At 34.8% G+C, this 20,583-nt stretch overlaps 2 protein-coding genes and 1 long non-coding RNA gene across 3 annotated transcripts; 1 reads left to right on the forward strand and 2 right to left on the reverse strand.

The window, feature by feature from the left end:
• Positions 1,385-8,734, reverse strand: LOC109721717 (alpha-L-fucosidase 2). The gene is made up of 10 exons (XM_020249468.1): positions 8,316-8,734; positions 7,243-7,388; positions 5,791-6,650; positions 4,766-4,898; positions 3,797-3,955; positions 3,398-3,622; positions 3,138-3,239; positions 2,907-3,042; positions 2,628-2,823; positions 1,385-1,935 (listed from the first exon to the last, which is right to left on the reverse strand). Exons 1-10 carry the CDS (start codon positions 8,548-8,550, stop codon positions 1,623-1,625), a joined length of 2,505 nt encoding a protein of 834 aa, XP_020105057.1. The 5' UTR covers positions 8,551-8,734; the 3' UTR covers positions 1,385-1,622.
• Positions 17,469-18,044, reverse strand: LOC109721721. Its single transcript, XR_002219274.1, has 2 exons — positions 17,906-18,044; positions 17,469-17,832 (listed from the first exon to the last, which is right to left on the reverse strand). It is a non-coding gene; the product is annotated as an uncharacterized LOC109721721 (long non-coding RNA).
• On the forward strand, positions 17,620-19,576 carry LOC109721718 (polyol transporter 5-like). The gene is made up of 3 exons (XM_020249469.1): positions 17,620-17,837; positions 17,927-18,273; positions 18,393-19,576. Exons 1-3 carry the CDS (start codon positions 17,642-17,644, stop codon positions 19,428-19,430), a joined length of 1,581 nt encoding a protein of 526 aa, XP_020105058.1. The 5' UTR covers positions 17,620-17,641; the 3' UTR covers positions 19,431-19,576.

The raw sequence follows: 20,583 nt of genomic DNA on the forward strand, positions 1-20,583 counted from the left end.
TAGGGAGGGGAATGGTTTGGTTTCGGCCACACGAGGGTCTTACTCTTATGATTGCTAGCTATCCTTTGGAATGGTGCTTTAAGATTCGGGAGTTTCTGTTCAATTCTATTCCACGGTGGGGGATTTCACTTGTTCCTAATAAAAGGATTAGGACGTATAACGACTCAGTATAACTTCAATTGTATTTTATCGAATAACACTATATCACTATATCGTACAGCTTTAGAGCCAAAGTGGCTTGCTTCTTCCCATCATCTCCGTCAACGACTCTGACGCCGAGAAGCGTAAGGCTGTGGCGGCTCATGACTTGATCTTGGCTTTCCTAAATTGGTCGATCGCAACGGAGGAGAAAGAGTTGTGAGAGATTTACTCCCTAATTTCGTCCATTTGTTTAGTTTTAGATGATTATTTAATCATACTTAGGCTTATTCTTTGACTTGACCGGGTTGTTGTAACTTGAAACCTCCGCTCAATAGACTCAATGATAAGAAGTAGATAGTTAATTAAAGGCGCGGGATCCTTGATCATTTCCAGCGACCAGATAACTAAAACGCTGACTTTTTGTTCCTTGGGGAGGTATTTAGCTAGTTTTGACCCAATGGGAATTTCTATACAAGTTCGACTTAAGTAGATGTGAAGCAGCACTACTGAGACATAGCATTTTGCTTTCGCTTTCAATTACAATCTTTTTTACATGATAATTTTGACAATAGAACAAATTCATTTGGTACTCGTGATTCTACTGCAGAGAATAGCTGCTGTTGCCGCTTCTTCTACTGGCGTTATTCGAACAGTAGTATATCATTCAACTTGGTCAAAAAACCTTGAATCCAATTGCATTTAGAACAAAACTTTTTTAAAAAGTATTTAATAATACTTTGTGGATGTATTCAAGCATTTGGCTACAATCTTCTCTCCTCTCAGCATTTAAAAACGGTGATGATGCAAAACAAGGCCATAATAAATTAATTATTTCAAGAGTAAATTTCATGTTTGGTCTTCAAATTATAATCCTTAAAAGTTTAATTTATTGTAATTTTCGATTCAAACTTTAAGAATTATTACAATTAAATTCTATAATCCAATTTAATTGATTTAATATTAATATATTGTTAATACAAAAGTAATGTATTAATGCTGTGATTGATGATATGCTAATAATTAAAATACTATATCACTTTACAACAATGGTGCGTCAATATTTAGTAAACTAAATTGGACTATAGGACTTGATTGCAATAATTCTAAAAATTCAAGTAAAAAATTACAATAAATTAAAATTTGAGAGCCAAAGTGCTACCTATCTCACAGCATAAGGACCAAACATACAATTTATCCTTATTTCAATTAAAATCATTCTATGTAGAGAAATATTGGGACACAATTAAATTCCAAGTACCACTTTCCACAAACATGCAGATCACAATAATCAAGAAGGCACCACAGTTTGAACCATGTTTTATCTTTTGTCAGAGAAAATCCGACGTTCTCATTGTAACAAAGAGTCGCTCATTCAACAGTTGAAACTTCACTTACTATGGCAATTTCTAATCTAATCTTAAATTAGGGAAAACATTTCTCTAAATGAGGGGGGTGGGGGATCTTAAATGGTGCATCATATCTCAAATTGCACCTAAAGGCCATGTATTCAAGCACTTCAGATCTTTACTTAACCTATAAATGTTGCCGCAGGAAAATGCAAAGGTAGCAACCTTTCCTCCATAATGCAATCTTCTGAGCGCATTGTGATTGCTAGACCACAAAAGAACTTCATGAAGCTCCCCTTTCTTCCAGCAGATGTTCACAGTTACTCCGCCTCTCGCCTTCAATCCTTCAACACAACCGGAAGGCCACTTATCACGAGGGAGAGCCGGGAGTAAGTAGAGGTCACGCTGGGTGCTTTGGACTAGTATTTCAGCAATTGCCGCAGTGAAACTGAGAGAAAAGAAAATGAGAAATCGCGAGAAGTGTCCCTCTGGGACTTCTACAGAAGAATTATTTAAGTAAAATTATTCAACTAACAACTTCTTCACTAAAGTACCAGCCAACAGCTATGCTGCAGTTAAAGCAGAAAATACAAATCGGAGATTCTGCCTTTTGGGGCTAGAAGCCCGTTTCAACTTCTCGTTATAACAAAAGCTTCACACTTTTCATTTGCCAAATATGGTGCTTACTAATTCTCAAAGTAGAGAAGCTGCTGCAGAAACCAAGCCAAATAGACACGCGGTCCTGTTTCGATCCATTACCGTCTTTTTCAATATATTCCTTTAATTGATTTAGAAGCATGTAATATTTGGTAGATGATGAGTATGATCACACATCCATAATGGATATTATATTCAGCCTTCAAATTATTTTTTTCTGAAATAAGATAAATCACCTTGTAGGCAAAATATACTATCTTACCAAATTATATATGCCAAAACCTTTCCAGAAATAAAATTCAAATTCCTGCCTTTCAATTGCACAAGAAAAACTTTATACAAAATAAACTATCATTGAATATGTTATTCCGACATCCAAATAGGGGCCTAAGAGTTTTCTTCTAAGATAGCAAAACTGACATATATCTTAGACACAATCAGATTTTACAGTTAACCTATCCAAATTGAGACATTGATTCATACCCGAAATTGGCATCTATTTGAAATGGAGGATGTGCGGTGAACAAGTTGCTATACACTCCTCCTTCAAAGGCAGTTTCATTGTCAGGATCTACCAAGTTGATCAGCTGGAAAATCATTTTGTAAGCATGCTCGCTGTTATGAAGGCGAGCCCACAAAGCCATCTTCCATGTAGTTGACCATCCCGGACCGACATCACCTAACAAAGTGACAATTATATAAAAGTAAAAAAAGGAAAGAAAATTAGTCCACACATTGCTAAAATTGTAAGGTCTGGAGTACCTCTTTTGTAAAGGCTGTTAGCAGCTGCTTTGCAGAGATCAGGAGTTTTCTCAACCGTAATAGTATGACCTGGAAAAAGACCAAAAAGGTGCGACAGATGCCTATGATGGATATCTGGGTCCTCAAAATCCTGCGCCTGTGTGCATTGAATGAAATTTAGACACTAGGAACACTTAAAACATGTCAAAGCAACCAGAAAATAAAACAAAATAAAATTAGAAGTCAACTAACCCACTCCATGATTGAACCATCTCTAGCAATTTTTGTTGGAGGGAGCCTAGGCAAGGCCTTCTCGATACGGTCAATTAATTCAGTATCGGTTTTCCCAAGAACCTAAAACAACAATTAGAGAAGAGAGCCTTAATCTCCAAGCTCATTAAACTAAAAAAATAGATAGCACTAGCATCACAAGACACTGAAACAGATTAGTCGGTATGATTTCTCACACCAATAGCACCTCTTTATGAAAATTTTCATGTGGAAGTAGTCACCTCAGCAGACGAAATAACGGCAGAGAAAACTTCCCGTATGATTGCAATGTCCATAGTTGTTGAATAGCTGACACTTGCCATCTTACCATCAGGAGCGATAAAAGAATGTTCGGGCGAAGTAGAAGGATTAGTTTCCAAGTACCCTCCATGTCCTTCAATTAACCAGTCTAACAGAAAAGTTGCACATCCTTCCAAAAGTGGGTATGCTGTATTCTCCAGAAAAACCTAAATAAAAGTGAGAAAATCGTAAGCTTTGTGGGTCAAATTATACCTACTTGAAGAAAAAATGTTAGAAAATAAATAAATGAAACATGATCAATATACTAAATTATGAACAAATAGGATAAATGATATATAATGCATGCCAAATTTGCGCCTGTAATGAGACACAGGGCTTACTTTGTCCATTGTGAAAGTATAATGCTCCCACAGATGTGTACTGAGCCAAGCCCCGCCCATTGGCCATAAAGCCCACACAGGGTCACCACGGTCGGGCGATGATTTTGCCCATATGTCCGTTACTTGATGAGCTACCCAACCACTTGCTTCATAATTGACCTGAACCGTAAAATTAAATTTTGATAAAGCAATATGAAAGCTAGTAATTATCTGCAAAAGGGAGAAACTGATTATTGGAGAGATAAATAGGGGAACATATGCCTTGTAAGACTTGAATAGTGTAAATAATGTGGATCTTCTGTTATGATTACATGCAACAGCAAGTCCAAAATGGTGCAGGAAATGTTCTCATCCACATGCCTATCAATATGTAACAGGAAGCCAAGAAATTGCATGAAATATTCACAAAACTCCACTTAAAATTTTCTCTAATTAAAAAAAAAATCCGAAAAATGGCATGCTCATATACAGCATATTTCCAATTGTCAAGGAAGTTTCTATTCATACTGTTTATAACACAGGAAATTGGACAAATGAAGCATTATCACGATTCCACCTAAGTAACACTAAAAACGCAAGTCAACATTACCAGCCAAAGTATCATGCCTTCAATATTCTTAGACAACGCAATAAACCTCAAGGCAATGTATACACCACTAAATGAAGAATAGTTTGCTATTCAATCCTTACTCATCTCACAAAATATGGGTTGCTCCTGAAGCATTGTTTTATTCAACTCATCTATTGTAGATAAGGACTAGATTGGGAATGCTTTGTCCATAGCAGTCCCTTCAAGTTCCCTGAAGTTCCATGGATCCATTTTGGGACTTAGAACTTCAATGGATGCAAAGTTTGAGAAACGTAAAAACGACTATCAAGTATTTAATATTTCTATATTTCCTTTCCTGTCAAGCATGGCTGATTTTTCTATTATGCCATATAGCTTTAAATCAAGGATAGCAATCTTACTTTTGCTGTCTTGCTACCATTGATCGCAAGAGATTCAATAAAATCAAACAGTGGTTCTTCGCACTCACGAAGATTGCAAGGAAGCGATGGCCAGTAATTCATTTGCAGATTGATGTTCAGGTGAGGAGCTGCACTGGAAACAAACAGCAAAAGTAAAATTTCTATGTCAAACAGTACATAGCTATGAAATCTTCATCTCATTTTCCAAGCCATAGAACTCATTTTGGATGCAGGACAAATCCAAAAATTAAGCACCAATGATCAAAATCATGATGGCTCGTACATTGATGGATGTCTCTTTTATTGCCCACTTGCATTATATGCTATAATTGAGTTACTTACGGTGTGTGTCACTTGATCATACTTCTCTTATTAATCAAAACTAACTAAATAAAGATTCTCAGCTACAATAGTCAAAATCATAACCACTATTTCTGGAAAAGCAGATAACCTACATTTTTAGCACAGGTTCTGGTGTGTTAAGCAATACATGGTTAATTTTATAGGAAGCAGCGAATCACATACATGCAATCACTGTTCCGAAAGTACAAGTTCCTAACAAATGACCTAACAATTAGGAAAAAGATCCACCAGTTTGACGTATTAAAAGTCAAATTGAGTTTTCCAGGGTTTTATTGTAAACTTTTATAGGTTGTACCTTTGGTTCATAACTTCATATATATCTAAATAGCAATATAAAAATTTTGAAAGGTCCGTAAGTTGTCAAATGCTTCATGGAGAAGTTCGATGAATTAATATTAACCTCTAATGCTTTCGATTGAGGATATAATAAGCACCTGGAAATCTATTGCAAAAAGATATAAGCCTCATAGCAATGAGAAAATAAAATTAACACAGCAAAAGTATGAATAAGAAATATTGGGAATAAATATTTGCATTCAACTCCTTGGTTGTGAAATAATACAAGCTTTTTATATAAACAACGAAGATATTTCCTCATAAGTTAAAAGACAAGCGATAAAATAAAAACTGGCTAAGGTAATATAGTTGAGGTAAAATCTTACTCCCATGCTGGCTCAATGTCCTTATTCCATATTCCTTGCAAGTTGGCAACCTGAGTTCCAGGCCTAGAACAAGATATTAGCAGGTACCGCCCATAATGGAATAACAGCTCTACCAAAGTGGGATCCTCATCATTTTTAAAAGATTTCACTCTTTCCGCAGTTGACTTGATGGCATCACTCATTATTCGGACCGAAGAATCAGTACTTTGTGATTCTGTGGAGTCTTTTGACAGTTTCAAAGTAACATGTTGAAAAAGACTCTGATAATCATCCAAATGATAAGAAATTAGCTGAGAAAATGACATATTCTTGATTGGATTTAATAACTTCACGGCTTCTGAAGTAGGGTCCACTTTAGAATCAGAAGGCTTAACGAATGGCCCTTGGAATGAAGAAGCAGCTGTGAGAAGCATAACAACCCAGTCGGCACCATCAACTTTTATTTTCCTATCGTCAACAATTTGTGCTGTGTAATCATCACCACCTATCTGCAAATTGAGAATTGCTGAGAACTTAATTCCGCTTGGACTTTCAGAGGCATTTTCTTTCGGTGGAATTCTCTTCCCTGGGCAGCTACCTTCCATGATGATTTGATTTGAAGTGTTTGCAGCAGAATGATGATGCAATAGGCTGTCTAAGGATACTGTGAAGGAGAGGCAGCCCGATTTACTTGCAGAAATCTTGGTCACGAGCACTTGATGCGGGTTTGAGGAGAAGTGTTCCCTCGTGTATTCTACATTCCCAACAGCGTATTGGACAGTCACAGTCGCAGTAGTCAGATCGAGTTCTCTTTCATAACCAGTATATGTGTCATTCGCATTGCCAAACTCTATATTAATATCACCAAGAGGTTGGTAGACCTTCATTTGAACCCAATTAGTGTTAGATTTAAATCTTATCTTGCCAAAAGTTAAGCACAAGTGTGCACAAGTAGAAGAGAAAACAGCTAAATTTTTCTGTTGACAACATGTCATGTGCAAGAAATGCAGTGTTAACAATTGAACAAAATAAACGGTACATATCCTAAAGACATTCAGAAATAAATGGAGATATATTCTCTTTAGACTAGGAAAATTTGAAAAATAAAGTGCATTACTACATAGCACCTCCAAATGTAAATTTATGAAGAATTAGGAGACAAAAAAAAAATTCAGCTCCCTTCGACAGAAAGAACTATCATGACCTTAATATAACCAAGGAAGCTAAGTACCTAACAGAGTATTGCATAACTTAGTGGAGAAATAATTGAAGTTCTAATAGAAGCCAACAAATCGAATTATCATGTATGGCGTAATTTAAAAGGATGCATCAAGTCAATCTTAATACTAGAAAATGGCCTCTAAAATACTCAGCAGCATTCAAGCAAGCTAGCAGTAGACATCAAAATTATATATTTTTTTTAAAAAAAGGTAAATAAATTTCTTTCATGCAAGAGCTTAAAATTGCACGTACATCTGATGGCTTATCAGACAAGTCAAAAGCGGCCGAGGTGGCTTCCGCATATTGTCCGTCGTCCACAAGTTCTCTTACTTTAGATAGAACAGCAGGGGCTTTTGGATTTGTATAATTACCAGGTACACCAGTCCATAGAGTATCAACTGCATAAGCAATTACACTATAAAATCAGCAGCATTTTACAGGTGAGAGAAAAAAAAATATCAACACAGGGCAAAAAGGATTAATGACTAATATAAAATATAGAAAGGATTATTGCATAATCTTTTTTAAAAAAAGAAAAGGAACATGCTGAGAATTACCTAAAGCATAAAATACAGAGCCAGCTTGTTTATCTAATAAACTAATATCCAGTAATATTAATCTTTCTTCAATCACGAACAAAAAGGTCACTTTTTTTGTCCAAAATTGAAGGTAAAAGGTTAAAATGTATGGAAAGCCTTAAGCCCCTCAAGTACTATAGACCAGTTTAAAATAGGCCCTTTTTTTGACACCTGTGAACTTTCATTTTCTTTTGTCTGAATCATTTCATTATTACTTGAATCAGAAATTTCATTAAATTAATCAGCAATTTCGTCAAATTGTTAATATTAATGATCAATAGCTAACAAAGTTATTAATTTTAACAAAATTTCTATCGCGATTAACTAAAACAACTCAAAACAAAACAAAGTAAGGTTAAGAGATTCAATGGTAAAAGAAAAGGAACAAGAGTTGAGGCGCACATTTCAAAATACCATATAATTGAAGGGGCCTTTGGGATCTCCACACTTTTTTTTTTATTTTTTTTTACCTCGTGGGATTCGAGCTCACAACATTCACCTCCGAACTATACAGTGCGAGACTCTCAAATCTTCGTCTAACAAATATTTAAAAGAGCAATAGGAAATCACGATTAAACAACTCTACTTCATACAAATCGAGGTAAAAGGTAGAAATTTAGAACCACTCACTCCACCATACTCTAATATAAATAAATAACAACAACAGCAAAACCTAAAAAACGAACATCGTTTAATGTACGCATCGAAAGATAAAGAAAAAGCGGGGGGGGAGGGAGGGGGAACTACGATTGAGCTGGAGCTTCTCGGCGGCGACGCCGCCCCACACCATGGCGCCGAGTCGCCCATTCCCGACGGGCGCGGCGTCGGTCCAGTGCTTCGCGGGCTCCGCGAACGCGATCCTCAGCGGCCGCTCCTCCGCCGCCGCGGCGCCTCCCCACCCCGCCGCCGCCGCCGCCGCGTCCGCGTCGGTGGGGCGCCGCACGAGCACCCACTCCTCCGCCGCGTCGCCGTCGCCGAGCATTGGGAGGAGGCTAGGGTTTTGGATCGGGAGGAGAGAGAGGGGGTGATGGCGACTGTGGGTCACTTGAAGCGAGGGGGCGGTTCGGCATGGAGAATGTGATCACGGGTGCGTAGTGTTTTTTTTTCTTTTTTTTTTGGCCTTTTCGCAGGAGTACCGAGTACGGCCGTAATAACTGCGCGGTGCCGGTGCTTCCGTTTGTGTGCGCTTCTCCGTCGCGCGAGACAGGTAGTGACACGAAAGGACGTAACAGCGTCGACATTACGTGAACCCTGTTTACCATCTCATCTGTGTGAGTACAGTTTACCTACACTCCCTTATTTTAAAAGTAGATTAATTTTATACAGGTACTTATAAATATAGATATCGTTTGGTTTGGGGATAAGCAAAAATTGTTGCTCTAGAAATAGGCATAAATTGAGATATAAACAGGAATTAGATCAATTTTGCGTTTGAATGAAAATTAGGTTATTCTTGGGAATTAAAAAAAAAAGTGTTTGGTTAGGTAAATGGAATAAGAAGGATAGTCGATTTTATAAATAAAAAGTAATGATATTATCTTTTTATTATATTTGAATTTGAATTTTTAAAATTTTAAATTTATATTTTTAAAGTTAAAATTTTAAAATTTGAGAAATTTGAAATTTAAAATCTCAAATTTTAAATTCAAATTTTTAAATTTTAAATTTCAAACTTTAAATTTAAGATCAAATTTAAATTTGAAAAATATAAAATATAAAATTTTAAATTTCAAAAATTTAAAATATCAAAATTTAAATTTAAAATTTAAAATTATAAACTTTAATTTTGAGATTATAAATTATAAATTTTAAAAATTTAAATTTTTAAATTTTAACGGGAACAATTAATAAAAATAATTTATTATAATAAATTTATAAATTTTTTTAAAATTCCACTTAAACTTAAATTTAATAAAAAGAATTTATTATAATATTTAAATATAATTTATTATAAATTTTATTATAATATTTAAATATAAATAATATGTATTAATATAGTACAATTAATAATTTTATAATAAAAATAATGTATTATAATATATAACATATTAATTATATTTATATAATTTAGTTTGCTTAATTTATAATTTTAATTAAGTTTGAAATTAAGCATTGGAATAGCATTATTCCACCAAAATGGTGGAATAGCAAATTCCTTGCTATTCCGGGATAACCGGGAATAGCAAGGTTTGACCGGGATAAAATATCCCAGCCAAATTTCACCCCGTTTAGCGGAATAGCAGGGATAACTTTCGTTATCCCCACTTATCCCCCGAACCAAACGGGGCCATAGTGAATAATAAATATTTTTTTATAAAATTTAACTTTTATACGGTGTTTCTAGAAAAGTTCGGATGTTTTCAAATATATCTCTCTGATTTGGTACCGTTAGAGAACTGTTTATATTTTTAATTTTGTCATCATAAATATATCATTCCAAAAGACATAACAGTATAATATAAGAGAAATAAAAATGTCAAAAAGTAACTAGAATTATATATTTAATTTATGATTAACTAAATTTTTCTAACGAATTCTAACGTAAGGATATATTTGAAAATATCGTGATTTTTACAATGACAGAATATGAAAGTTGAACTTTATAGGGATATTTATCATTTACTATATTTGCAGGGAGCTATATGAAATTAACCCTTTAGGAATTGGAATTGATGGATGAGAGCCTGTTTAGCTCGAGTTATATAGTATTATTGTTTATTTCGATGTAATTAATTATCTGAAATTTTTTGAATTAGATTATTATTGAATTACTATGTTTGGTTCGGTTTATAAAATTTAGGAATCTTGACAGTAATGTATAATCTATTCCAAAATTATTCTTGTGGTCATATTTATTTATTTTTTACTAAACTACAACTTAATATAATTTGTACTTAAATTAATTTTATTAATAAGCAATATAAATAAAAAGACCACACATTAAAAAAAATTATAAAGCCAAAAATTAATTTCAATCCATATAAAAATAAAAATAAATAAAAAATACCATATTACATAACCATACAATAATTTAAGAATAATAAATTTTAATTTAAAAACTCATTTATAAGGATTCATGCGAACAGGAACAGAGAAAGAGAGGGATAGAAAGTGAGAGAGAGAGATAAACATGACCTATTAAAAAAGCTTGAAGGGTTGGAGGGTTAAAATTATAATTTTACATAACATGGAGCGATAAAAATGATATATTGAAAGGGTTTGGAAGGGTTAGAGGAGTAAAATTATAATATTACGTAACATGCAAAATTGTTCGCTATCAGTAGTATAAAATACCCACCCACCGCTTGATAATATTTTCGGGGCCCGTTTGGTTCGAGTTATGTAATATTACAAAGTATCTCGACATATCCAGGTATCTTGGATTTCGGCGTGAGATTACTACTAATGCTGCATTAGAGCGTTTGGTTTAATACAGTAATGTAATACTAGATTACAGTGTTTATAGCATTAATATGTTTGGTTCAGTTTATAAAATTTAGGAATCTTGACAGTAATGTATAATCTATTCCAAAATTATTCTTGTGGTCATATTTATTTATTTTTTACTAAACTACAACTTAATATAATTTGTACTTAAATTAATTTTATTAATAAGCAATATAAATAAAAAGACCACACATTAAAAAAAATTATAAAGCCAAAAATTAATTTCAATCCATATAAAAATAAAAATAAATAAAAAATACCATATTACATAACCATACAATAATTTAAGAATAATAAATTTTAATTTAAAAACTCATTTATAAGGATTCATGCGAACAGGAACAGAGAAAGAGAGGGATAGAAAGTGAGAGAGAGAGATAAACATGACCTATTAAAAAAGCTTGAAGGGTTGGAGGGTTAAAATTATAATTTTACATAACATGGAGCGATAAAAATGATATATTGAAAGGGTTTGGAAGGGTTAGAGGAGTAAAATTATAATATTACGTAACATGCAAAATTGTTCGCTATCAGTAGTATAAAATACCCACCCACCGCTTGATAATATTTTCGGGGCCCGTTTGGTTCGAGTTATGTAATATTACAAAGTATCTCGACATATCCAGGTATCTTGGATTTCGGCGTGAGATTACTACTAATGCTGCATTAGAGCGTTTGGTTTAATACAGTAATGTAATACTAGATTACAGTGTTTATAGCATTAATATGTTTGGTTCAGTTTATAAAATTTAGTAATCCTGACATAAAAGTATAGTTTTTTTCAAAATTGCCCTTGTTGTGGTCATTTGAATATTATTTTTTGCGGAAATGACGAATGGAGGGAAGGAGATCGTGATGATTATTTGGGAGGACGACGCAATAAAAGATGATAGGTGTTCGTGCGAGAGAGAGAGAGAGAGAGAGAGAGAGAGAGAGAGACGTCCAGATAGAAAGAGCGAGAGAAAGCGGCGTGCGAGAGAGAGGGCCGGAGGGAAGGCGAGATAGAGATGAAAATAATGCTGTTAATTAGATTTGGGGTTGTTGGAGGGTAAAATTGTCATTTTACATAATATGTAGTATTAACGGGTTTCAGTAATGCAAGATACACGACCCCCCTCCCGTTAATATTTTCGATGTAATCCTGCTCGATTTGTAATCCTACATTAACGACTAGATTACATAGTGGATTAACCAAACATAGTTATCCTGGCAGGATTGCCTGTAATCCTGCCAGGATAACTTGAACCAAACGCACCCTCGGAGTAATCTTGCACAATTTGTAATATTATACCAACCAGATTACAGACCGAATATATAGAGTAATCTTGTATCATTTGTCATGTTATATTACTAACCAAATTGTAGACCGGACAAACCAAACATAATAATCTTAACAGGATAACCTAAACCAAATGTGTCCTAAGAAAAAATTTTCGTTGGAAATTAATTTTACGCTCCATTGTGTTTGGTTTTTTTTAGAAAATTGAAAATTATTTTCAAACCTCAGTTGTTTCCAATGCTGCCGATTTATTTTCGATGATAAAACCTTCAAATCGACGATCGACACTATTAAACGTGATCCACACCACTTGAAGTTTTTATAAATCAAATTTCAAATTTCGATATTATTAATCTAATGATCAAGGGGATGCAAAAATTAAAAACTTAATGATCAATGTGAAATGTTTGCTCGTTTAATGGTGTAAATAAATCTAAATTAATTAAAGTTTAATTTGCAAATTTTTTAAATTATTGAAAATAAAGCCTATACTCTTGATCTTAATTATACGAGTTCTATCATCATTTTTTAAAAGATATTATTTTTAGCCATTTATTTTTGTGTCCACTTGATATACAAAAGAAAAATATCAAAACCACATAAAAGTTATTTTTTAATACTTCAAGTAGTATAGATCATATTCAATTGTGCCGATTGTTAATTCGGAGCCATCATTATTAAAAGTAAATCGAAAAAAATGAAGCTCATTTGCTATTGATAGTATTCTAACTTAACTTTTTATATTTTTTTTTGGGTAAACTTTAAATACCATCCATGTGGTTTCGCACTTTCTCACTACCATGTGGTTTAAAGTATATCAAGTTAATATTCTATGGTTTCATTTTTATCTTTTCGTCAGCTTTTTCGTTAATATTTGGTTAAATTATATACAAAAAACTTCAAATACTCCATCTAGGTTTATCGAATATTCACTTTAGTACCCTTTAGTTTAACTTTGTCAATAATTTAGCGAAAAAAATTAGTGAAATAGATAATAAAATGATAAAAATAAAATTATATGGCACTAAATTGATACACTTTAAACTATAGGATACTAAAGTGAAAAGGTGTGAACTACAGTAGTAGTATTTGAAGTTTTTTCTTTTTTTTTTTCTTAAGTGGGAAGCAATAGCAATAGCGGTCCACAGATTTTTCGCTGAATCTCGTAGACCACGCTAATATGCTCCCTGGACCACGGTTTTTCACTGCCACTTTTCGTTTTTCGCAACATTTGTTCGCCTCCAAATCCGTAAAATATTTTAGGGGAAAAAATTATAGACTCTTTTCGTTTTTTTTTTTTTTTTTTGCTTGGTTGTGAAATAAATAAATAAATAAGGTTTAAAGCTTATTATGGTGATCTAAACATTGAATATGTAACACTCTAATTTGGAGTTTTGTAGAGCCACTGAGAGGACTATAAGTTTAAAAATAAAAAAATCTAGTACCATCAAACTTTTGAACAGTTTTATTGAATTGTAACGACATGATCAATCGAATGGAAAATTGTTTGAGCATATCCTTATACCCTCATTGACAAATAGATGGAAATTTGATGAATAAAGCAACTATTTAAAAATTTACATACAATATAAGCCTACACAAGTTTAGAAATATGATATATATCTACTGCAATTCATTTAATCCAAAGAATCTAGGTTTAATGTTGCATGGTATATCAATTTTTTATTAGATATAGTAAATATTTCATGCGGGGCTATTTCGTGTGTGAATCTACGTAGTTTTGTTTAAAGAGATATCAAAAGTTAAGAGTTTACATATAATATAAGCCTACACAAGTTTAGGAATATGATAAATATCTACTGTAATTCATTTAATCCAAAGGGTATGATGGTTGGTATCCAAGATCCAAATTCAAATCCTAGTTGATTCACATTTTCAGCTAAGTTTATTTCTAAATGAAATAAACAAAGTAGGTAATATGCTACCTATCTCTCTCTCAAAAAAAAAAAAAAGAGATATCAAAAGAATAAATAAAATTTTGTGTCTTTAAATGATGAATATATATATATAAATAAAATTTAGCACCTTTTGAAACTGAGAGGATTTAAAATTATCTCTGATATTATATTAATAAAAAATTAGCTTACTTAAAAAAAACAGTTTAGAAATGTATGAAGAGCAAATTTTTAGGGAAACATATTCCCATCATCAAGTGAATGATGATAATGGTGATGGGGCTAGTCAAGTGCATGGTGTCCCCATACTCATAAATATAAAATAAGTGAAAAAAAAAAAACTAAAAAGACGAGAAAAAACTAAGTATCTTTCTTTGACTACTCAAATAAAGTGACATATTCTGAGATTTTGAAGTAGGCCAAAGCCACAAATATCAAAATTAATATATAATAAAATAATTCTTTTTTGGGCCCTACATGAAAACTACATGTCCTTCTTTTTCTTTTTTTTTTGGTTCATAATTATTAAAATTGCATGTCGCTTTTAAAGGGGTTACAGAGAAGTTACTGGAAACCCCATGAAGCAACACAAATTTCCACATCTCGTAAAGGCGACGAAGAAAGAAATGGAGTTGTTCCCACGTGGGTCCCACACTAGAACAGTGGAATTTTACGGAGAAACCCCTGAACTATGGCACGTTTTGACTCAAGTTTATTTTTTAATTACAATATTGTCATGGTGGCATTTAACTTAGATCGGAATCGTAAGGTAAAAAAATCTAGTAATTTTGTGAATTCTAAACTAAACTTGAATTAGAAAATACATGTATATTTGTTTGGCAATGTGGACAACTCACGAGTCATGAACTTACGAGAAAATAATAAAATATGTACAATCTTCCGAAAGTATCATAAAAAGAAAAGTTCGATCACCCTCGACTCGAAATGTCGTACTTGAGAAAGCCCAATCTTTCTCGACGCTTAGTGCTTAGCAAGAGCATCTAGTGGGTGCCCATTGTATGAACAAACAAATATGTATTATTTTGGGATCCAATGATGAAAACTCTAATGAACTTTAATTTAGTTGTTGTTGTTTAAATTTAGTAGTATTACTCTAATATTATATATATCCATATCATATATGATTGTACATGTTAGTGTATATGATTGCTTTGTGTGAGTAGAAAAAATTTTATCTATTTCGCGGGTTCGTTGCACGTGCTCTGGTGGGCCCAATTGGCTGGACTCGATGTGTGACAAAAATTGTATTAAATATCATAACTTAATTAGCTATATTAGCAGTTAATTAATTCCTCTTTACTCGCTATAAAGTAGTTTGAACTATAAATATTAAATTAATAAAATTATTTAATCAATTTAGTAAAATCTTTCATTTATTTGATTAAAATAACTTGATTTTGAAAAATTAATAGTTGAGGAGGCCTCAAGTGAAAAAACAAAGGGTAAAAATATATAAAATTTATGGAAAACTTCAAATATCCCCCTTGTGGTTTCACTCTTTCTCAATTTAATATCATGTGGTTTAAAGTGTATCAAGTTAGTACCATATGGTTTCGCACTTTCTCACTTTAGTACTCCGTGGTTTAAAGTGTATCAAGTTAGTAGCCTGTGGTTTTGCACTTTCTTACTTTAGTACCATGTGGTTTAATATTTCATTAAGAGAAAAATAAAACCACAGGGTACTAACTTGATAAAAAAATAAAACTACAGGATACTAACTTGATACAAAAATAAAATCACAGAGTACTAATTTGATACACTTTAAACCACAGGGTACTAAAGTGAGAAAATGCGAAACCACAGAGTACTAACTTGATACACTTTAAACCATAGGGTACTAAAATAAAAAAGTGCGAAACCATAGGGGGGTTTTTGAAGTTTTTTCTAAAATTTACCTAAACTATGAGGTATTCTGGCTTAGTTGCCCAATCTTTTAAAATTTAATTTTATTATTCAATATTTCAATTTATTTAATTTGAATTAGTTAATGATATTTTGACGATAAAATTTGAATGTGTGTTTATTTTTACAGATTTAATTGATATATTTTATATAATTTTGATAATTAATATAAATTTATTGAAATAAGTAATTAGTTTATATTTTAAAGTCAAAATTTTTTTGACCGATTGAAATTAAATAAATCGAAATGCTGAATAGCAAAATTAAAATTTTTAAAGGTTGTATAACAATTCAAAATAGACAATAATTCCGAAAAATTCTGTGAGTTTTTACCTAAAGTAATGAAATTGAGGAACCAATTTCCAAATAGGCTATTGTTGAGGGGTCTTAATATATTTTTTCAGAAAATAATTCACATATGGACAAATTAGCTTTAGAAAAGTCAGCATTGATATAAAATCCATTTTTGTAAATTTTTGGTTTTCATACATGAGCAATTAATGCTGTCTGTATACCTAGAAAAATGCATAAAATGCTATACCAGACTTATTTAGAAACTAATATTTCTCTACTAATATTATTATTATTTTTTAAAATGAAAAGTTTAAAATGAACTTTTAAATTTGAGAAAACTTCAAAAAACCTCCTGTGGTTTCGTAGTTTCTCACTTTGCCTCTTTGTAGTTTAAAATATAGCAATTTGCCCGCATGTGGTTTATTTTTTCTCTTTTTTTTATCAATTTCATGATTTTTTTTCTTAAATCAGTGATAAAGTTAAAATTAAAGGGTACTTATTTGATAAATCTAGATGGGTATCTGAAGTTTTTTGTATATAATTTAATAAAATATTAACGAAAAAGGTACCCAAAAGATAAAAATGAAACCACAGGGAGGCAAATTGATACACTTTAAATCACAGGGTACTAAAGTGAGAAACAATGAAATCACAGGGGGGTTTTTGAAGTTTTTCCTTTAAATTTTAGATAAATAGCTAGGCTATCAAATTTACATTTTACCCTTAAATGTACAGTAGTAATTCTCTTTAGATAAAAATATATAAAAATTATCTGAACTACGTACAAACTAGTTTGATTTGATTATTCAATTAATCAAAATTTGATTTCACTTTCTAATCTATCAATTCGTATGATTTGAGTCAATCAACGATAATTTAATTTCAAAATTTAAATATATTATTTATCTTTATAGATATATTTAGTAAACTTCATGTAATTCTCGCACCTACAATTTTGTTAAATAAATAATTAACTTAATTTTCGAATCAAAGTATTGTTTACTGGTTCAAATAAAATAAATTGAAAGACGGGATAGTAAATTGAAATTTTGAAATATTTGTAGCTGTTTCAAAAGTTATTCGTACGTAGTTCCGATAATTGTATGCATTTGTCCTTTCCTTTGTACATGTCTAGCACCTCTTTTGTCTATATAACCCAATTACATACCCAACTCTCTCTCTCTCTCTCTCTCTCTCTCTCAAACCACATAACAATGGCTAGTCCAAACCCAGAAGCTAAAGTTATAGCTGGTTCTACTCCGCCGGCGCTGCCACCGCAGCCGCCGACGACGATGAGGAGCTCGTTACTGGAAGAAGTAATAGTTCCGGAGCCGAAGAATCGCCGGAATGTGAGGTTCGCCTTCGCCTGCGCCACCCTTGCCTCCATGACCTCCATCCTCTCAGGCTATAGTAAGAGATGTTGTCAATATACATATCCAAATTCTTGTATAATATGTAGAAAATATGTTTACACGTACGAGTGCATGGTTGGTTTTCAGACATCGGAGTGATGAGCGGGGCGGTGCTGTTCATCAAGGAGGACCTGAAGATCAGCGACACGAAGGTGGAGATCCTGGTGGGCATCCTGAACCTCTACTCGCTGGTCGGCTCCTTCGCGGCCGGCCGCACCTGCGACTGGATCGGCCGCCGCTACACCATCGTCTTCGCCTCCGCCATCTTCTTCGCCGGCGCCCTCCTCATGGCCCTCGCCCCCACCTACGCCCTCCTCATGCTCGGCCGCTTCGTCGCCGGCGTCGGCGTCGGCTACGCCCTCACTATCGCCCCCGTCTACACCGCCGAGCTCTCCCCCGCCTCCTCCCGCGGCTTCCTCACCTCTTTCCCCGAGGTTTCTATTCTTTTATTCGTGACTATTCCGAAATAGTAAGCTATTTTAGAAATAAAAAGAAATTATTTTGTATTCGATCGGCAACGAACGAACGAACGAACGAACGAACGAACGAACAGGTGTTCATCAACTCCGGCATCCTCCTCGGGTACGTCTCCAGCTACGCCTTCGCCGGCCTGCCCCTGCACCTCGGGTGGCGCGTCATGCTCGGAGTCGGCGCGATCCCGTCCGTCCTCCTGGCCATGGGCGTGCTGGCGATGCCCGAGTCCCCGCGGTGGCTGGTCATGAAGGGCCGCCTCGCGGAGGCCGCGTCGGTCCTGCGCCGCACCGCCGACACCGCCGAAGAGGCCGAGCTCCTCCTCCTCGACATCAAGAAGGCGGCCGGCATTCCCGCCGACCGCACCGCCGAGGGCGTCTGGCAGGAGCTGCTCGTCCGGCCGACGGCCCCCGTGCGCCGAATCCTCGTATCCGCCGTCGGCATGCACTTCTTCCAGCAGGCCTCCGGCATCGACTCCGTCGTGCTGTACAGCCCCCGCGTGTTCGAGAAGGCCGGCATCGCCGACAAGACCGAGCTGCTGGGCACGACGGTCGCGGTCGGCCTCGTGAAGACGCTCTTCATCCTCGTCGCCACGTTCCTGCTCGACCGCGTCGGCCGGCGGCCGCTCCTGCTGAGCAGTGCGGCCGGAATGGTGGCGTCGCTGGCGGGGCTGGGGATCGGTCTGACCGTAATTAGTCATCGGACTGACGGCGCGGCGGCGTGGGCCGTGGCGCTCAGCATCGCGTCGACTCTCGCCTACGTCGCGTTCTTCTCGATCGGGCTCGGGCCGGTCACGGGCGTCTACACGTCCGAGATCTTCCCGATGCGCCTGCGGGCGCTGGGGTGCGCCGTGGGCGTGGCGGTGAACCGCAGCACCTGCGGCGTCGTCACGATGACCTTCATATCGCTCTACAATGCGATCGGCATCGGCGGCAGCTTCTTTCTCTACGGTGGGATCGCCGCAGCCGCGTGGGTGTTCTTCTTCACCTACCTGCCGGAGACCCGCGGGCGCACGCTCGAAGAGACCGGCGAGCTGTTCAATGAACACCCGCGTCAAGGAGAGGAGGAGCAATTGCTACAGAAACAGGGACCACCAATGGGCAATTACCGAAAAGTCTAGTGGCTTAGTCTGTTAGGGATGGGATTGTAAGAGAGAAACAAATGGGAGGACTTTATTGAGAAAACTGTTAAAGAGGATAATGTAACTTACCCACGGATGATAGATCATTGGTTGATATAATATAATTGGATGGGAAAAGACGAGTACAACTGCTAGTTTTTTTTTTTTTTTTTTTTTTCTTTCTTATATAATTATTGGTGAATATATAATTAGTTGTTTGGTCTATAACAGGTGTCGTATTGTAATTGTGCATATATGGGTGAACGAATCAAATTAACAAAGGTTGAGAAGTACATGCGACAATTTTAGGACCAATCAATCATATATATACAATAAGAATTAATTTATAAGATATCACATCATTAATTTTAAAAACTCGAATAGTTAAAAATACACAATGAATTCACTTAAAACGTACTACTAGTTTTTAATTTTTAATATGAGACTAATTTTCACATGTAGAAATTTAAGCACTAACTTCCTGGTGGCAACCAATTGTCCCTAGCGCAAGTGACAAAAAGGCTTGGTGGTTGATATTTGAGATCGAAATTCGAATCCTAATTAATTCACAATTTTCAATTAAGTTTATTTCTAAATAAAATAAATAAAGCGGATACCATGCTATCTTTCTCTCTCAAAAAAAAAAAAAAAAACTTCTTGAAGGCAAGATCCATAGAATGTTGGGCTGCTCAGAAAGCCTATGGGCCAAGATAAAGTTTTAAAACAGTAAAGTTGAATTAATTATTTAATTCTAATAAAATGTGCCTATAGTTTTAAAACCAATTGGAAAATTGGTTTGCTCATTAAGTAGGAATCAAGTTTGAAACTACCAGATATTTGTGATCTTGAACTATGCAGACTCGGCAAGCAGGTTTTGGATGCAAAAAATTCATGCTTCTTTTGTAATTCTTGTCCTAGTTTAGGTCTAGAGAAAATGAGAAATGCACTCTTTACCTATTGATATTTACTCTCCATGATAAAAAAAATAAACACTTCTGGTCCTCAAATTTTGATTTACATAGTGCTTTAATCTTTAAATTTTAATTCGTTATAATTTCTGACTCAAATTATAAGGCCCATGACACATTAACTTGTAGACTTTAATTAGCTGTACTTTTTGGCTCAAGCTAGAAGATATGTGACATTTAATTGT

The sequence above is a fragment of the Ananas comosus genome, linkage group 15 (genome assembly GCF_001540865.1).
Source record: "Ananas comosus cultivar F153 linkage group 15, ASM154086v1, whole genome shotgun sequence".
NCBI lineage: Eukaryota > Viridiplantae > Streptophyta > Magnoliopsida > Poales > Bromeliaceae > Ananas > Ananas comosus.

Excerpts from the sequence above, each read along its gene's own strand:
- LOC109721717 (XM_020249468.1), bottom strand. The coding sequence starts at position 8,550 with ATGCTCGGCGACGGCGACGCGGCGGAGGAGTGGGTGCTCGTGCGGCGC. Across the intron at positions 3,956-4,765 it reads ATGGTAGCAAGACAGCAAAA|GTCAATTATGAAGCAAGTGG; the intron begins GTAAGATTGCTA and ends TTTACGGTTCAG. Across the intron at positions 3,240-3,397 it reads CCGTTATTTCGTCTGCTGAG|GTTCTTGGGAAAACCGATAC; the intron begins GTGACTACTTCC and ends TTGTTGTTTTAG.
- LOC109721718 (XM_020249469.1), top strand. The coding sequence starts at position 17,642 with ATGGCTAGTCCAAACCCAGAAGCTAAAGTTATAGCTGGTTCTACTCCG. Across the intron at positions 17,838-17,926 it reads CTCCATCCTCTCAGGCTATA|ACATCGGAGTGATGAGCGGG; the intron begins GTAAGAGATGTT and ends GTTGGTTTTCAG. Across the intron at positions 18,274-18,392 it reads TCCTCACCTCTTTCCCCGAG|GTGTTCATCAACTCCGGCAT; the intron begins GTTTCTATTCTT and ends ACGAACGAACAG.